Raw genomic sequence first — 16,412 nt, 5'->3', positions numbered from 1 at the left:
GTCATATCAACAAGCCATTTATTACGTATATGTCTGTTCCCAGGCCTTTATGGCCATCTGTATATTTCCATATTTTGAATGCTCATTAATAGTGAGGGAGAACACTGACCAGAGTTTTGTCTCATTCTTGTTGATTTCTTGGGTGTAGTTGTGGCACAGGGGTGAACTCGCCAAAACATGGGTAATCCAAGGAAAGGATACGGGGCTGGAGATAACCACAGTCTCAGCAATCTTTTTCCCAGTAACCAGGGGTGGTTGAGCTTAATTCTGAACTTTAAAATAATTTTTTTGTACTTCAGACCTTTTATATAATGAAAAATGCCTTGATCTGTATTCTTATAAATGGTGCTAAAATATGGTACTCCTACAGGAACCAGGGCAATCCACAGTAATGTTGGTTACTTCGAGTATTTCAATGTGGGAAGAAAGCCAAAATGAATGTATTTAATGAAAAAAACAAAAAGACTCCCACATCTGAGATCAATAGTGGGAATCAGTATCATTTATTATTTTGAGTGGGGCATCTAATCAGGGCTGCTGAAGAGAACAACAGGAACACTAACCAAGATGAAGTGATCTGCCCATGAACTGGTCCTGTCAGGAATAAAATGTTCAGGTCCCAAGAATTCCTCTCCCAACAGAAGCCCAGCTGGGCACAGATCACTTACCGGAAAACCTTCAACTGTCTTCATGAGCACCTCCCTACACATCCCAGGTTGAGAAGGTGTCAGCCTGGGTTCAGGGAAGAGAAAGTCCCGTGTGTTTTCTTCATAGTAGGCCAACTCTTCCCACGCTAGAAACAAAGGAAGAAAGGCATAAGTAGATTTATGTCCTGAAAATGATGTATCTACATCCCTGAGTTTAACAAAATAAAAGCTTAGACAAGTGATGGCAGAGACAGCACTCAGATAAAAATAGACATTTTGATCACAGCACCTGTTATTCAAGAGGCAACGACTTCTACTACTTTTTGTCTCATGCATAATTTTTAAAAGCCTTCCCAAGTCACTGCAGAGAAAAAGACTATCTAAAGGGTTGCTCCACAAAATAGAACAAAAGGGAAAATCTCTTTCCATCCATCTCTTTCCATCCAACATCAACAAATGTTTTCTAAGGACATACCGTGGGCCAGGTCCTAGGGATGGAACAGGCAGACAATGCCCTGTTCAAAGGTTACAGTGTAGACTAGGGTTCCATGTGTTCTGTGATGCAGGAATGTCAGCGTCCCAATGGCTCAGAGAACAGCCAGAGCTGTGGTTCTCAGCAGTACTGGTACCAAACCCAGGGACATTTTGGAAATTTGTGGAGAAATTTCACAGGCAGGAACCAAAGTTCAAGGTATCCTGCAATGCTCAAGACACTCCTGCACGACTTTTTAACAACCTACCAGACATTCTTTCAGGCAAGAAAACTTTTTATAGTTATCTGAGCCTGGAATCTAACTGTTACATATAAACACAAAGCATTTTTTTGTACAACTTAAAAATACACTGAATTTTCAGGAATGCAGGTACCATGTAGATTAAGGAACAATTGTACTTTGCTTTGTTTGGATATTTACCAAGACCCTTTTGGCATTTTGAAAATCATATCACATCCAAATATTACATTTTGCTCAACATTTACATATTAGTATACATGTCATTTTATTTTAAATCATTTTCCTTTGTATTTCTCCTTTATATTATGGCTGGAATACTATATATTTTTTGCAGTGACCTATATAATTGGTTATATTAACTGCGAATATTATTTCAGTATGGTAAAAGGGATAGTATGAAATACTCATTACCAAAAGATCATCTTGGGTGTAATATGATTAAGAATCACTGAGCTAAAGGATGGAGAAGGTGCCTTCTACAAAGCAGGTGCTACACAAGTGGTTTGGACCAAGAGTGGCCCCTGTACAGAGCACCACCAAAAAAGTAACTGTAGTCAGTGAGGTAGCTTTGATACTGACCAGGGTTCCTGGCCTTCCCCAATCAATAGCAATTGACTAGAGGCTAGATAAGAAACTCAGGCAAGGCTTTACTGGGGCCCCTGCGACCTCAGGAGGGAGCAAAAACAAATAACGTTTCCCTTGCTTGCTCGGTCCCCGAGGCAGGGTGAGCTGGTTCCTTATATGGGGGTGAGGGTAGGGATGTGTCCAGGGATCAGGCCAGTAGGTGGCTTAGGTGTTTTGCCCACCCCTCCGGGGGTGTGTGTTGAGTGCAGGCGGCATACCTGCAGGCATGCAGTACCCTGCATTTGCTCCCCGACACCCTGTTTTTGCTCCAGGCTCTTCAGAAGTGGCAGTTGCATTTTTTGGTCCCTTTGTATCTTTTGCCCAGAATTTGCCCCAACTGCCCATGCACACAGTTATTTTTAGTCCCATATAGTTTCTCTGTATTTTGTTGCTGGAGGATAGGTGTGTCCAGGTGCAGGCATTGTAGCAAAGGGTCCCAGGTCCCAGCCTGTCTCAACTTTACTGTTTTGTGACTCCTCTTTTATTTGTCTGAAGAATTCTGATGAGGGTATATTTTGGTGCATCAACTGTAGAAAATAACTGACCTTACATCAAATAATATGATGGATTAATTTCTTCCTACTTATTCCATTTAATGTGAATGTTTGGATTCTAACAAAGATCAAAGTGCAAAAAGAATGTGTTCTACATTTTTCATCATATTTCTTTCTCTTCCCTTCTCAGACATGCTCCAGCCACAAAGGACTGATGATGCATCTTTCCCTCCTCTGCTCTGCACTTCCTCAGCTTATGCTATTTCTTACAAAACATCCTTTCTCCCTTCCCACCCTGTTGAGATTCTATTCATCTTTCAAGTTTCACCTTAAGTGTCTTATAGTATCTCCAACATAACAGGTCCAAAATAGAACTCTTGACTTTTTTCCACAAATAAGCTCTCCCCTACCTTCCGATCAGAGGAGCCAGTACTAGTTACTCAAGCCAAAAATCTAGGATTTATCCTTGATTCCACTCTCACTCCTTACATCAATCCATTAGCAAGTTCTGTTGACTATATCTCCAAAATAAATCTAAATTTTGTTCCCTTCTCTCTATTATTATAGCTACCACCATGGTCCAAGCCCCCACCCTCCTCTTTCCTGGACTGCTGCCATGACCTCCTAGCTGGTCTCCCTGCTTCCATTCTTCCTGAACTCAAATCTATTCCCCACACACTGTGATGTTACATCAGATTGTGACTTTCACCTGGTTAAATCTTCCAATAGGCTTGCCATCATATTAGAATAAAATCTAAGCGTCTTATCCTAGCCTTTAAGACTCTGTATAATCAGGCCTCTAATCACCTCTCCTACTTCCTTTATTATCACTCTCCTCCTTGGTCATTCCTTAGCATCCCTCCTGCCCTTCTTGCTGTCCCTCAAACACACCGAGGTCATCTCTACCTTAAAGATTTGTCCGTCTTCGGACTTCCCTGGTGGCGCAGTGGTTAAGAATCCGCCTGCCAATGCAGGGTACATAGCTGCAATCCCTGGTCCGGGAAGATCCCACATGCCACAGAGCAACTAAGCCCGTGTGCCACAACTACTGAGCCTGCGCTCTAGAGCCTACAAGCCACAACTACTGAGCCCGCATGCTGCAACTACTGAAGCCCGCCTAGAGCCTGTGCTCCACAACAAGAGAAGCCACCTCAATGAAAAACCCGCGCACCACAACGAACAGTAGCCCTAGCTTGCCGCAACTAAAGAAAGCCCGCATGCAGCAACAAAGAACCAACGTAGTAAAAAATTTATATATATATTAAAAAAAAAGGTACTGGATTTAGGGCTCACTTTAAATCCAGGATAATCTCACCTTGAGATCCTTAACTTAATTAGCGTCATACATTCAATGATCTGTGATACCAGCCCAGCAGTGCTCGCAGCACTACGCTGGTCTCCACAAACATTGTGTGTTTTCGAACGTATGTTCCTATTGGGAACAAACACCTGGTATGGTGCTCTACACAGTGGGCTTTTCCCTTTTCCTTTCATATGTTTTTGGCTAGTTCTTGTCACTGCATCCAAAATGATAGCTATTACTTACTATTCCTACATTTAGCAAGAATTAAGATAAAAATGAGAGGTCCGAAAATTGGAAGTGAGTTATCTGCTATCTTTGGAATCACCAGAATAAAAAAGAAACTGAAATAGGGTTAGAGAAACAGAAGGCTGTGAAGCTTCTCAATTCTGTCTCTCTGGTTTGGTCATTTTCTAAAGATCCAAACTACCACCCAGTGTGAAAATGTCAGCACACCAAGGGGATGTTACAGCAAGAGCCTAGGTTATAAATAATAAATAAACATGTGCACAGGCTGAGCAAGTCTCATAAGCCAAGTAAAATGCCTGAAAGAGCTCGGTGTTCTTAATAGGCTAACGGCACAGACAGGGACATCGTCAATGCCATCAGTGAAAAACTTCTCCCTGAAAACGGAAACAAATGAGACTTTAAGAGAAATAATAATTTTAATAACGATACTGGTTCTAGAAATATCTAACATTTAGAGAGCATATCAGAATTGACAGCTTGCTTCCGCATATGGAGTCTCACTTGATTCCTTCTTTACAGATAACTGAGGCTCTGAGAGTTAAGACACTTGTCATGATGCCAAATGGCAAAGCAGGAATTCAAAACCACATCATCTGAGGCAGGAGTTCTTTCCTTGCTGATGCCTAGTAAACATCACTACAAAGTATAAAATCAAGCTCTGGGGCTTCCCCGGTGGCGCAGTCATTAAGAATCCACCTGCCAATGCAGGGGACACGAGCATTGGTCTGGGAAGAGCCCACACGCTGCGGAGCAACTAAGCCCGTGTGCCACAACTACTAAGCCCGCACTCTAGACCCCGTGAGCCACAACTATTGAGCCCGCGTGCCCAGAGCCCGTGCTCTGCAACAAGAGAAGCCACCGCAATGAGAAGCCCGCACACCACAACAAAGAGTAGCCCCCACTCACCGCAACTAAAGAACGCCTGTGTGCAGTAACGAAGACCCAACGCAGCCAAAAATAAATTAATTAATTTAAAAAAGATCAAGCTCTGATTCACAGAATGGGTGCCCACTAAAAAAGAGCATTTTACAGCTGGACTGAGCATTTTACAGCTGGACTGAATATACATGACTTATCCCAAAGTAGAAGTTTCTGTGTAAGAGGTCAATAAAAAAAAAAAGCACCAAGCTCGCTGTCAAACAGAATTATGCTGCCCCTCTGTGTCTATTTGCTTTTTCCCATCTTTGTAAACTGAAGACCCAGAGGAGTCTTTATTACTTCTAAGCCAAATCATTGGATCTCTTCATTCTTTAGAAGTAAAGTCGTATGCAAATCTGAGGTACTTGTATCACAAACTTAATGGTCATAATATGTCTTTTGATTATAGTAAGTGTGTTTGAAAGTGCTATGAAAAAATATCAAACACAGTAATATCTACAACAAAATGAAAAGGTAACAATTCGGCCAATGAAGAATTGTTCCCTGAGAACCTAAACGTGGCCCATGTGACCCCACAGCACAGTCCACTTGAGACTTGAAGCAAGTCATTTTTACTTAATTATGTAGTATCAAGAACCAGCAGATCGGGCTTCCCTGGTGGCGCAGTGGTTGAGAATCTGCCTGCTAATGCAGGGGACACGGGTTCGAGCCCTGGTCTGGGAAGATCCCACATGCCACGGAGCAGCTGGGCCCGTGAGCCACAACTACTGAGCCTGCGCGTCTGGAGCCTGTGCTCCGCAACAAGAGAGGCCGCGATAGTGAGAGGCCCGCACACCGCGATGAAGAGCGGTCCCCGCACCGCGATGAAGAGTGGCCCCCGCTTGCCGTAACCAGAGAAAGCCCTCGCACGAACCGAAGACCCAACACAGCCAAAAATAAATAATAAATAAATAAATAAAGTAGCTATAAAAAAAAATTAAAAAAAAAAAAAAAAAGAACCAGCAGATCAAGGCGGCTCACCGTCACCACTCTGTACCTGGTGCCGCCGGCATAATACCAGGAAGTGGCACAGTGTAGGGCATTTTCTAAGTACACCTTCAATAAACATATGTTGGACAAATTAATGGATCCATCTGTAATGCATCTGAAGCTAAACAAAATTAATTATATCAAGCAATTCAAGTTTAATTCCACTAAAATTACAATCTGAAACTGAAGGATTGTAGACAAAAGGAAGACAAGTACAATAAAGCCCCCACTTTGTATCTGATTAACTTCTGAGTTATAACCTGTAAGCATGCACCCAGCTTCAATATTCTCCAGTCATCACAATTTTGAACTATTCTTGCAACCTTCTCACAGATGGATTTCCAGTCAAGTAAAAAAAAAAACGGCAGTCAAAAATATACCAAATTTTAAAAAGTTGCAGGAAATATATATTCAACCTATCTATATACACATATATACATTAAATATACATATACTAAATATTAGACATAGTTAATATTTATGTACATATATGTGAGTGTGTGTTTGTGTATATGTCTATATATTTTAGAACTGAATATACTAAATGCATTATATATATTAAATGCATTATTAAAGGTCTAAAAAAGATATACAACAAATTGTTAATTGTAATTATTGTCAGAGGTTGTTGATGAATGTGGCGTTTTACTTTTTATTTTATATTATTTTGTTATTTAAAATTTTTACAGTGAGAATATTTATTATAGATATTGGGTAATCTTTTTAACTCACGAAAAATTAAACAAGATCAAAATGGTCCTGCTTCTATTTTGTTAGCATACTAAAATATAACTTGCCAGTTAACAGTGACATACGTTTGAACATAAAATTGGGTCAAATAAAAAACTTATGGAAGAAAACTCAATGCCCAGATTTTAGCCTGTTACTTTTAGGCTAAAAAACATTCAGTGAGAATTTCTGAAAAGCAGGTAGGAGGCATCTCTGATCTTCCCTCTGTTCTGCCTACCTAAGAAAGCACTGACATATACAAGAGTGTCCATCCCTAGACCCACCGAGAGTGGGGTTCTTATCTGTTTTCAGGACCTGCCTCTGCCAACAAACCAAGCAGCAGAAGAAAGAACTACAGACTCCTGGGTCCACTCCACTCCACTGGGGCCCTTGACCTGCTCCAGAACAGCCACAGTAGGCAGGGCCATGATCCTCATAAAAGCCTCCACAGCCACCTCTGCTTTAGCTGAGGCATCTGCCAGACTCACCTTCCTTCTCCCATGCTTTCTTAAGAAAAAGAAAGTTTCACACAATAAAATATCAAAATAATGCAACAAAACAGGGGAAATACATATGTGTTAAGCATAATTGATTTAAAACTTTGGTAAAAATATCAGGAATTTATACCAAAATGCAATGTTAATATGCAGACATCACTCCACAAGTAATCAAAGGACACTGACAGTCATACTATACAGAAGGAAAGAAAGAAAACAAATTATAATATGGGAAAATGGAAAATTTCTGAAGTAAATTTAAAATGTCAAGGTTGTCACAAATCGTATCTAAAAAGAAGGGACCGGAAAATATATTTTAAAGAATTGTTACACACTTTATAAACACAAAAAATCCAAATGATAGCATCCAGCATTAGCTAGGATATGGGGAACAGGCACTCTATACAGTGCTGAATGCAGTAGAAATAATGGAAACTTGCTGGGGATCAGTTTACTCTCAGGTTATAAGATACGGTTCAACCTAGCAATTCTATTCTTTACAAATATATCAAGAGAAAAAATAATTGTTATAAATATATGAAAGACAAAGAAATCCTAATGCTCAACAATATCAATTTAAGATTGGTAATAACACTATGGAAAATACATAGCTATTGAAAATGACAAATAAGTTACCTACAGGTAACAATGTAGAGTGAAAAAGTAAAACCCAAAGTATTATTTACAGACTTTTTATAGACCTATAAAAACACATAAGTAAATTCATGAAATTCTTCATGATATCAAAAATAATGCTTTTCGATCTGTTTTTAAAAATTACAATATAACAGTAACATATAATTGGGGAAGTTAGTAAGAGAAGAAAATGTATGTGACATTATTTATGTAAAAATTCCATATCCATGTGTTCTTCTAACCACAGAGAAAGAGCAAGAAACATGTTCACCAAAATATAAATAAAGGTTTCCTCATCATTTGGGGATGCTTTTTACAAGTTAAAACTGTGAAGCTGGGAAGGGAAAGGGCAAAGCGTATGGCAGCAAAGATCAGAAGAGTATTAGAAATGTTTCTGAGTTTTAGGTATCCTCTCTCTCTCTCACTCTCTCTCTCTCTCTCTCTCTCTCTCACACACACACACACACACACACACACACATACACACGCAAACTCTAAAATCACCAGGTAATCAGCCACATTGAGAAACTCTGAGAAGTGGTGTCACCAGGTGGCAGTTCCTACGTGCTCTCACTAGCTCAGGTCTCTTGCATAACACAAAACAAAGTCATCACAGAACAGTTTCCTCCTAAAGTCCCATGATTCCAGCACAGAGGTCTCAAACTTTTTCTGCAAAGGGCCAGAGAATAAATATTTTAGACTTTGCAAGCCATATAGTCACAACTACTGAACTCTCATTCCAGCACAAAAGCAGCCATAAACAATACTTCTATGAATGAGCATGGATAAAACATCACAGACGATGAAATTTCAATTTCATATAATTTTCATGTATCAGTAAATATTCTTCTTTAAAAAAATTTTTTTCCAACCATTTAGAAATGTAAAAACCAAAGACAGTTTGGCAGTTCCTTAAAAAGTTAAACACGGAGTTACCATGTGACCCAGCAATTCCACTCCTAGGTATATACCCAAATACATACCCAAGAGAACAGAAAACACGTATTCACAGAACTTGTACATGAATGTTCACAGAAGTGTTACTCATAATATCCAGAAGGGGAAACAACTCTAATGTCCATCAACTGATGAATGGATAAACAAAATTCGGCATATTCATATAAAAGTACATTATTTAGTACTGATATATGCTTCAACAAGGATGAACTTTGAAAACATTTTGCTAAGTGAAAGAGCCAGACATAAAAGGGCACAAATTGTGATTCCATTTACATGAAATGTCCAGAATGAGCAAATCAATTAGAGACAGTAAGTAGATTAGTGGTGGCCAGGGGTTGGGAGGAGGAGGGAATGAGGAGTGACTGCTAATGAGTACAGGGTTTCTTTTGGGGGTAATAAAAATTCTAAAATTAGATAGTGGTGATGGTCACACCATCTTGTGAATATACTAAAAACAACTGAATTGTACACTTGAAAATGGTGAATTTTATTGTATATGAAGTAAATCTTAATTCTTAAAAATGTAGAAGCCATTCTTAACTCACAGGCCACACAAAAACAGACTGCAGGCTGGATTTGGCCTGGGGGCTGTCGTTTGCCAACCCTGTTCTAGCATCAACAGAGAAGATGGCTTTGGGTTTCACACACACACAAACACACACTCTCACTCACTCACTCTACAAATTACGACACAGCCAAAAGCAAACACTTGAAAGAAGCTGAGCCAGGACTAAAAAAATTATTTGATGATTATTAGATAAAATTATGAAAAAATGGAAAGTCAAAGAACCTGTTTAAGCTATGCTCACTGCTTTTTCAAACCCATAAAGTTACTCTTCTGAAAACGGGCAGGGCTTCCCTGGTGGCGCAGTGGTTGAGAGTCTGCCTGTAAGTGCAGGGCACACGGGTTCGAGCCCTGGTCTGGGAAGATCCCACATGCCGCGGAGCAACTAAGCCCGTGTGCCACAGCTACTGAGCCTGCGCGTCTGGAGCCTGTGCTCCGCAACAAGAGAGGCCACGATAGTGAGAGGCCTGCGCACCGCGATGAAGAGTGGCCCCCACTCGCCACAACTAGAGAAAGCCCTCGCACAGAAACGAAGACCCAACACAGCCAAAAATAAAATAAATTAATTAATAAAATTAAAAAAAATACTTTCTTTAAAAAAAAACAAAACAACAACAGCAACAAAAAAAAACGGGCAAAATTCCACAGACCGGTGGGGTAAAAAGCATGTATTATATAGAGCACAGCTTTTAAATGCCAGTCCCCATTTTGTCATGCCAAAATCCTTTTAAAATTAAATTAAACTAATTTAGAAATTCATTTATTGGCACATTACCTGGAGGCACTAGCTGTATTAACTCAAACCTTGTTAGAAAGCCTAAAAAGGAAAAATGAGATATTAATACTTTAGAATACTGTCAGAGTTTTTCATTAATTACTAAGTTTAAAACTGCCATAATACCCCATTTACATTACTACTACTGATAGTAAGTGGCATACCAACAATGATTCAGGTATTTCTAGACCCAATAAATTGGGGGCATGGGGTGAGAATAACTGAGTTATAAACATAGCATTTTGTCTCCCGAAAAATATTGACAAAATATGATATTTTCTCTCTTAAAGATGTATTCATAAATCACGGAAATAACAATATACTACTTTTCATTTTAAAAATTCAAAATACAACTGTTATCCATTAACCTATAAAAGCTTATCTTGCTTAAAACAGTATGCTATATGACTATATAAATTAGACATAAAACAACATTTTTTTATATTTCCTGAGTTCAAAATATATTTAGAAATAGTGAGCTCGAAGAAGATATACAGATTGCTAACAAACACATGAAAGAATGCTCAACATCACTAATCATTAGAGAAATGCAAATCAAAACTACAATGAGGTATCACCTCACACCAGTCAGAATGACCATCATCAAAAAATCTACAAACAATAAATGCCAGATAGTGTGTAGAGAAAAGGGAACCCTCTTGCACTGTTGGTGGGAATGTAAATTGATACAGCCACTATGGAGAACAGTATGGAGGTTCCTTAAAAAACTAAAAGTAGAACTACCATACAACCCAGCAATCCTACTACTGGGCATATACCCTGAGAAAACCATAATTCAACAAGAGTCATGTACCACAATGTTCATTGCAGCTCTATTTACAATAGCCAGGACATGGAAGCAACCTAAGTGTCCATCGACAGATGAATGGATTAAGAAGATGTGGCACATATATACAATGGAATATTACTCAGCCATAAAAAGAAATGAAATTGAGGTATTTGTAGTGAGGTGGATGGACCTAGAGTCTGTCATACAGAGTGAAGTAAGTCAGAAAGAGAAAAACAAATACCTCATGCTAACACATATATATGGAATCTAAAAAAAAATAAAATATAAATGTTCTGAAGAACCTAGAGGCAGGACAGGAATAAAGATGCAGACGTAGAGAATGGACTTGAGGACACAGGGAGGGGGAAGGGTAAGCTGAGACGAAGTGAGAGAGTGGCATGGACTTATATATACTACCAAATATAAAATAGATAGCTAGTGGGAAGCAGCCACATAGCACAGGGAGAGCAGCTCGGTGCTTTCTGACCACCTGGAGGGGTGGGATAGGGAGGGTGGGAGGGAGATGCAAGAGGGAGGAGATATGGGGACGTATGTATAGGTATAGCTGATTCACTTTGTTATAAAGCAGAAACTAACACACCATTGTAAAGCAATTACACTCCAATAAAGATGTTTTTTTTAAAAAAAAAAGGAAATAGTGAGCCCATGTTCAATGTCTATAAGGCCAAGAATAAAATTTAAATATTAAAAGTAATTTAAAATACAAATGGTATAACAATAAAAAAATCAGTAAAGATAATTCCCACAAAATATTAGAAGTAAAAACATTTTAATATGGACAATAATGGTGATTATAGTTAATACTGTACTTGAAAGTTACTAAGAGAGTAGATCTTAAATGTTCTCACCACGAAAAAGAAATGGTAATTATGTGATGTGCTAGAGGTGTAAGCTAACACTATAATAATCATTTTGCAAAATATCTGAGTATCAAATCAACATGTTGTTACCTTAAACTTACACAATGTTATATGTCAATTATATCCTCAAATAAAGCTGAAAAAAATATATACAATAAAAGTAAAATTCTCCCTTTGTAGATTTATGAAAAACACAAATACATGAGAACAGAATTTTAAATGCCAAGAAACTTAAAAGCCAAGACACTCCATAATTTTGGGTTTTCCAAACAGGAAGAAGGACTATATCCTTTCCAACCATCACCCCAATGGTAATGTAAAGCGCTTAATCTATCTCAGTCTCTAAATTCCTTACACTCAATTAATTCTCACCACGTGTCATGTCATGAATTAGAAGACTTAATATTGTTCAGATGGCAATATTCTCCAAACTGATCTACAGGTTCAATGCAACCTATCATTGCCTATCAACATCCTAGCTGGCTTCTTTGCAGAAACGGACAAGCTGATCCTAAAATTCGTATGGCAAACTAAAGGAACCCAAATAGCAAAAACAGGCTTGAAAAAGAAGAACTAAGTTGGAGGACTCACACTTCCTGATTTTAAAACTTTCTATAAAGCTACAATAATCAAAATAGTGTGGCACTGGAATAATGATAGATTTATGAATCAATGCAATAGAATTGAGACACCCCCTGCCCCCAAAAAAACACCTCACATTTACAGTCAATTGATTTTCAACAAGAGTGCCATGAGCATTCAATGGGGGAAAACTACTCTTAGTAACAATGGTGCTGAGACAACTGGATCTCCAGATGCACAAGAATGAAGTTGGACCCTTAGCTCATGCCATTTACAAAATTCAACTCAATATGTATTATAGACTTAAATGTAAGAGCTAAAACGATAAAACTCTTAGAAGAAAATATAGACATAAATCTTTAACTTGAATTACACAATGGTTTCTTAGTTATGACATCAAAGGCAGAAGTAACAAAAGAAAAATAGATAAAATATAATTCATCAAAATTAAAAACTGTTATGTTTCAGAGAACACCATTAAGAAAGCAAAAAGATAATCCAAAGAATGGGAGAAAGTATTTGTCAATCATACATCTGATATGAAAGTTATATCTATAATATATAAAGAACTTACAACTCAATAATAAAAATCCAATTAAAATATAGGAAGAGGATCCGAATGGACACTTCTCCAAATAAGATATACAAATGGCCAATAAGCACATGAAAAAATGCTCAACGTCTTTAGCTATCAGGGAAATGCAAATCAAACCCACGAGGTACCACTTCATACCCACAAGGATGGCTACCAAGCAAAAGGATAAATAATAACAAGTGTTGGCCAGGATGTGGAGAAATCAAATCTCATATATTGCTGGTGGAATGTAAAATGATACAACTCCTTTGGTATAGTCTGGAAATTCCTCAAAAAATTAAACTGAGTTACCATATGACCCAGCAAGTTCACTCCTAGGCATACACCCAAGAGAAATAAAAACATGTTTAAAAAAAAAACTTGTACACAAATATTTATAGCAGCATTATTCATCATAGCACCAAAGCAAAAATAATCCAGATGTTCATCATCTGATGAATGGATAAACAAAATGTGGTTTATCCATAAAATGGGACATTATTTGGACATAAAAAGAAGTGAAATCTTGACACATTCTATAGCAAGGAAGAATCTTGAAAACATTATGCTAAATGAAAGAATCCAGTTACAAATGACCACATATTATATAATTCCATATATATGAAATATCCAGAATAAGCAAATCTATAGAGGCAGAAAGATTAGTCAGTAGTTGCCTAGGGCTGGAAGGGATGAGGAAGAATGGGTATAGGGTTTCTTTCCGTGGTGATGAAAACGTTCTAAAATTGATTATGGTGATGGTTACACAACTCAGTTAAGATACAAAAACCATTTAATTGTAATAAAACAAACAGAATCATACCATCCAGTAAGTGCCATATATATCTAGAAAAGGGTTTGTAATTGAATCAATGACATGATTGAAATTTTACAAAGACTATCTTGAACATAAATATGGGGTAAATATGGAAGTATCACAACTTAGAAAATAGAATTTTATATCTGTGAATTACATATACACAATAGTCTCTCTCTCTTTTGTTGGGGGTGAAGGGAGGAGTACCTACTTTCTAAAATGTCTGCTACAGCTCCAGGATCTATTGCATTTTCAAATACCTGCAGGAAAAAAAATGGGGAAAATAAATCTTCAAAGTTTTATTAATATATACTTATAGAAAATCTAGATCATATTCTTCCAAATAATTAACACATGTGAAATCCAGCCATATAATATTTTAGGATTCAACAGGAGTACCTTTAACAGGTATGTGGTTAAAAGTTCAACAAATGACTATAGAATAAATGAATGAGAATTAACACAACACCAAGTACAAGGAAAATTTAAGTTAGCTGAATCTACCACATGTTCAAAACATCATCTACTTGACCTAGCCCCACAGTTTGTTGCTAAAAGCACATCTGGCATCTACCTGAAAGAGTCTTGTTTGAGTACCTAGAAAAACATCCTGAATACAACAGATACTCATTACATGTTAACTGAATAAATGACTTCTCTTCCCAAGCAATTGGTTGTGCTAAAAAGGAACATAAATAAAAATTCTATGTGCAACACAAAAGAAAAGCTAAGTACTCATAGCTAGACTCCCACATAATCCAAAAATAACAAGAGAGAGAGCCTCATAAGTTTTAGGTGTATCATGAAGCACAAGAAAAACACTGTGATACCTGTCTACCCACAGCCAAATATGTTTATTTTGTCCTTGAGATAAAAGGGCCTATGGGACTGAAGTAAAGGCATAACATGACCCTCTCCCTGAACTCTAGAACCCTGTAAGAAACACAATTTTTCAGCAGAGTTTGATTTCAGGCATTAAATTTCTGATTTAAAAGGTGTTTAACCTTAAGCATGATTAAAATCTGCTCTTGATCCAAAACCAGGTCTGCTTTAACTACAAAAGTGGAGGCTGTCCCCTGTAATCCATTTCTGTCTTACTGACTTGGATTTAACAAGCAAATGTGAGTGAGTTGGGTTTTTTTCCAAAATTATTTCAGTAATATTAGTTCAACCCTTCTCTTCATCCATGTCTAAGAATTTTCTCAAGGATGACTGTGGGGAATATATGATCAACATGAACTGCTCAAACACAATGGCTCATACATTCTTTATGAGTAATTTCTTGTTTATCTGAATGCTTTAGAACATTGAATTCTGAATTATACAGAAGGTCCAAGGAGGAGAAAGTGTTTTTGCTACTCCCTGCAAGTATTTGCAGCTAGAGAATGGAAAAGATACAAGAAAGCTAGAGCCAACTGGTAGAAAGCTTGAATATGAACTAAAACAGCTCACACAAGAAGGCAATTTTTCAAAATTTAAAATAAATCATTTATTTAATTGCACTTTATAAAATGAAAAATGGTCTGTGATATCTAGTAATCTCAAATACACAGCTTTGCAACATCTAGAGTGTGACTCTGAGACTCATTCTCCTCTTCTGCAAGTCAGGGAGCTTGGACTAGATGACCTCCAAGGTCATTTACAGATTGATTTACAGCGTCTACAATTTTACGTTCTTGGGCTTCTTATAAAAAGATTTTTAAAGTCTTCTAGAGAAGCAAATTTACAATTGATAAAACTAATAAGGAAATTCTTGGGGGAAAAAAATAGACTGGATTTTCACCACCCACTTTTTAACCACGACCAACATTGAAATGGTTAGAACTAGGTTCCTTTGGATTCGGACTGTATGTTCCAAGGTAATATCCATTTATTCCTCTCTCATCCAACCAGTTTGGAAGACTATTTAAATTAACAGGCTGAGTCAGAAAGAGAAAAACAAATACCGTATGCTAACGCATATATATGGAATCTAAAAAAAAAAGAAAATTGGTTCTGATGAACCTAGGAGCAGGACAGGAATAAAGACACAGATGTAGAGAATGGACTTGAGGACACGGGAAGGGGGAAGGGTAAGCTGGGACGAAGTGAGAGAGTAGCATTGACATATATACACTACCAAATGTAAAATAGCTAGCTAGTGGGAAGCAGCTGCATAGCAGGGGGGAGATCAGCTCGGTGCTTTGTGACCACCTAGAGGGGTGGGATAGGGAGGGTGGGAGGGAGACGCAAGAGGGAGGGGATATGGGGATATATGTATACATATAGCTGATTCACTTTGTTATACAGCAGAAACTAACACAACACTGTAAAGCAATTATACTCCAATAAAGATGTAAAAAATTAATTAATTAATTAATGGGCTGTGATTTATAAAAATATTACACACAGCCCTAGCCCTTTCAAAAATCAATCCTCATCTCCTCTGCTACTCTGTTTGAAATAGACAGGTCATTTTCTGGGCACCACCATCCAGACCTTTAGAAGTGACAGGCCCTACCCTGAAGCCTTCCCATTCTCATCCCCTCCCCAAAAGAACCACCTCAGTGATATTTTTTGGGACAAAATCATAGGCTTATCAAGGTTAAAACTGATTCAATCTCTAAATTCCAAAACAAAAACTTCAAGAGATTGTCAGTGATTGGATAGT

At 37.8% G+C, this 16,412-nt stretch overlaps 1 protein-coding gene across 9 annotated transcripts in view; it reads right to left on the bottom strand.

Annotated features, from left to right (window-relative positions):
• Positions 1–16,412, bottom strand: part of SPATA6L (spermatogenesis associated 6 like) — a 60,883-nt gene that overhangs the window by 29,419 nt on the left and 15,052 nt on the right. For 7 of the 9 annotated variants that reach the window (XM_007182212.2, XM_007182213.2, XM_007182216.2 and 4 more), the window contains 3 exons: positions 13,974–14,022; positions 10,119–10,160; positions 669–793 (listed from right to left, as the gene is read on the bottom strand). In XM_007182212.2, coding sequence (XP_007182274.2) covers positions 669–793; positions 10,119–10,160; positions 13,974–14,022 — 216 coding nt within the window. The remainder of the gene's footprint in view (positions 1–668; positions 794–10,118; positions 10,161–13,973; positions 14,023–16,412) is intronic. The other 2 variants (XM_007182214.2, XM_057548942.1) reach the window with 1 other exon arrangement.

This window comes from Balaenoptera acutorostrata, chromosome 6 (assembly GCF_949987535.1).
Source record: "Balaenoptera acutorostrata chromosome 6, mBalAcu1.1, whole genome shotgun sequence".
NCBI lineage: Eukaryota > Metazoa > Chordata > Mammalia > Artiodactyla > Balaenopteridae > Balaenoptera > Balaenoptera acutorostrata.
The sequence above is the reverse complement of the archived record's forward strand: the minus strand, read 5'-3'. Positions and strand labels throughout refer to the sequence as shown.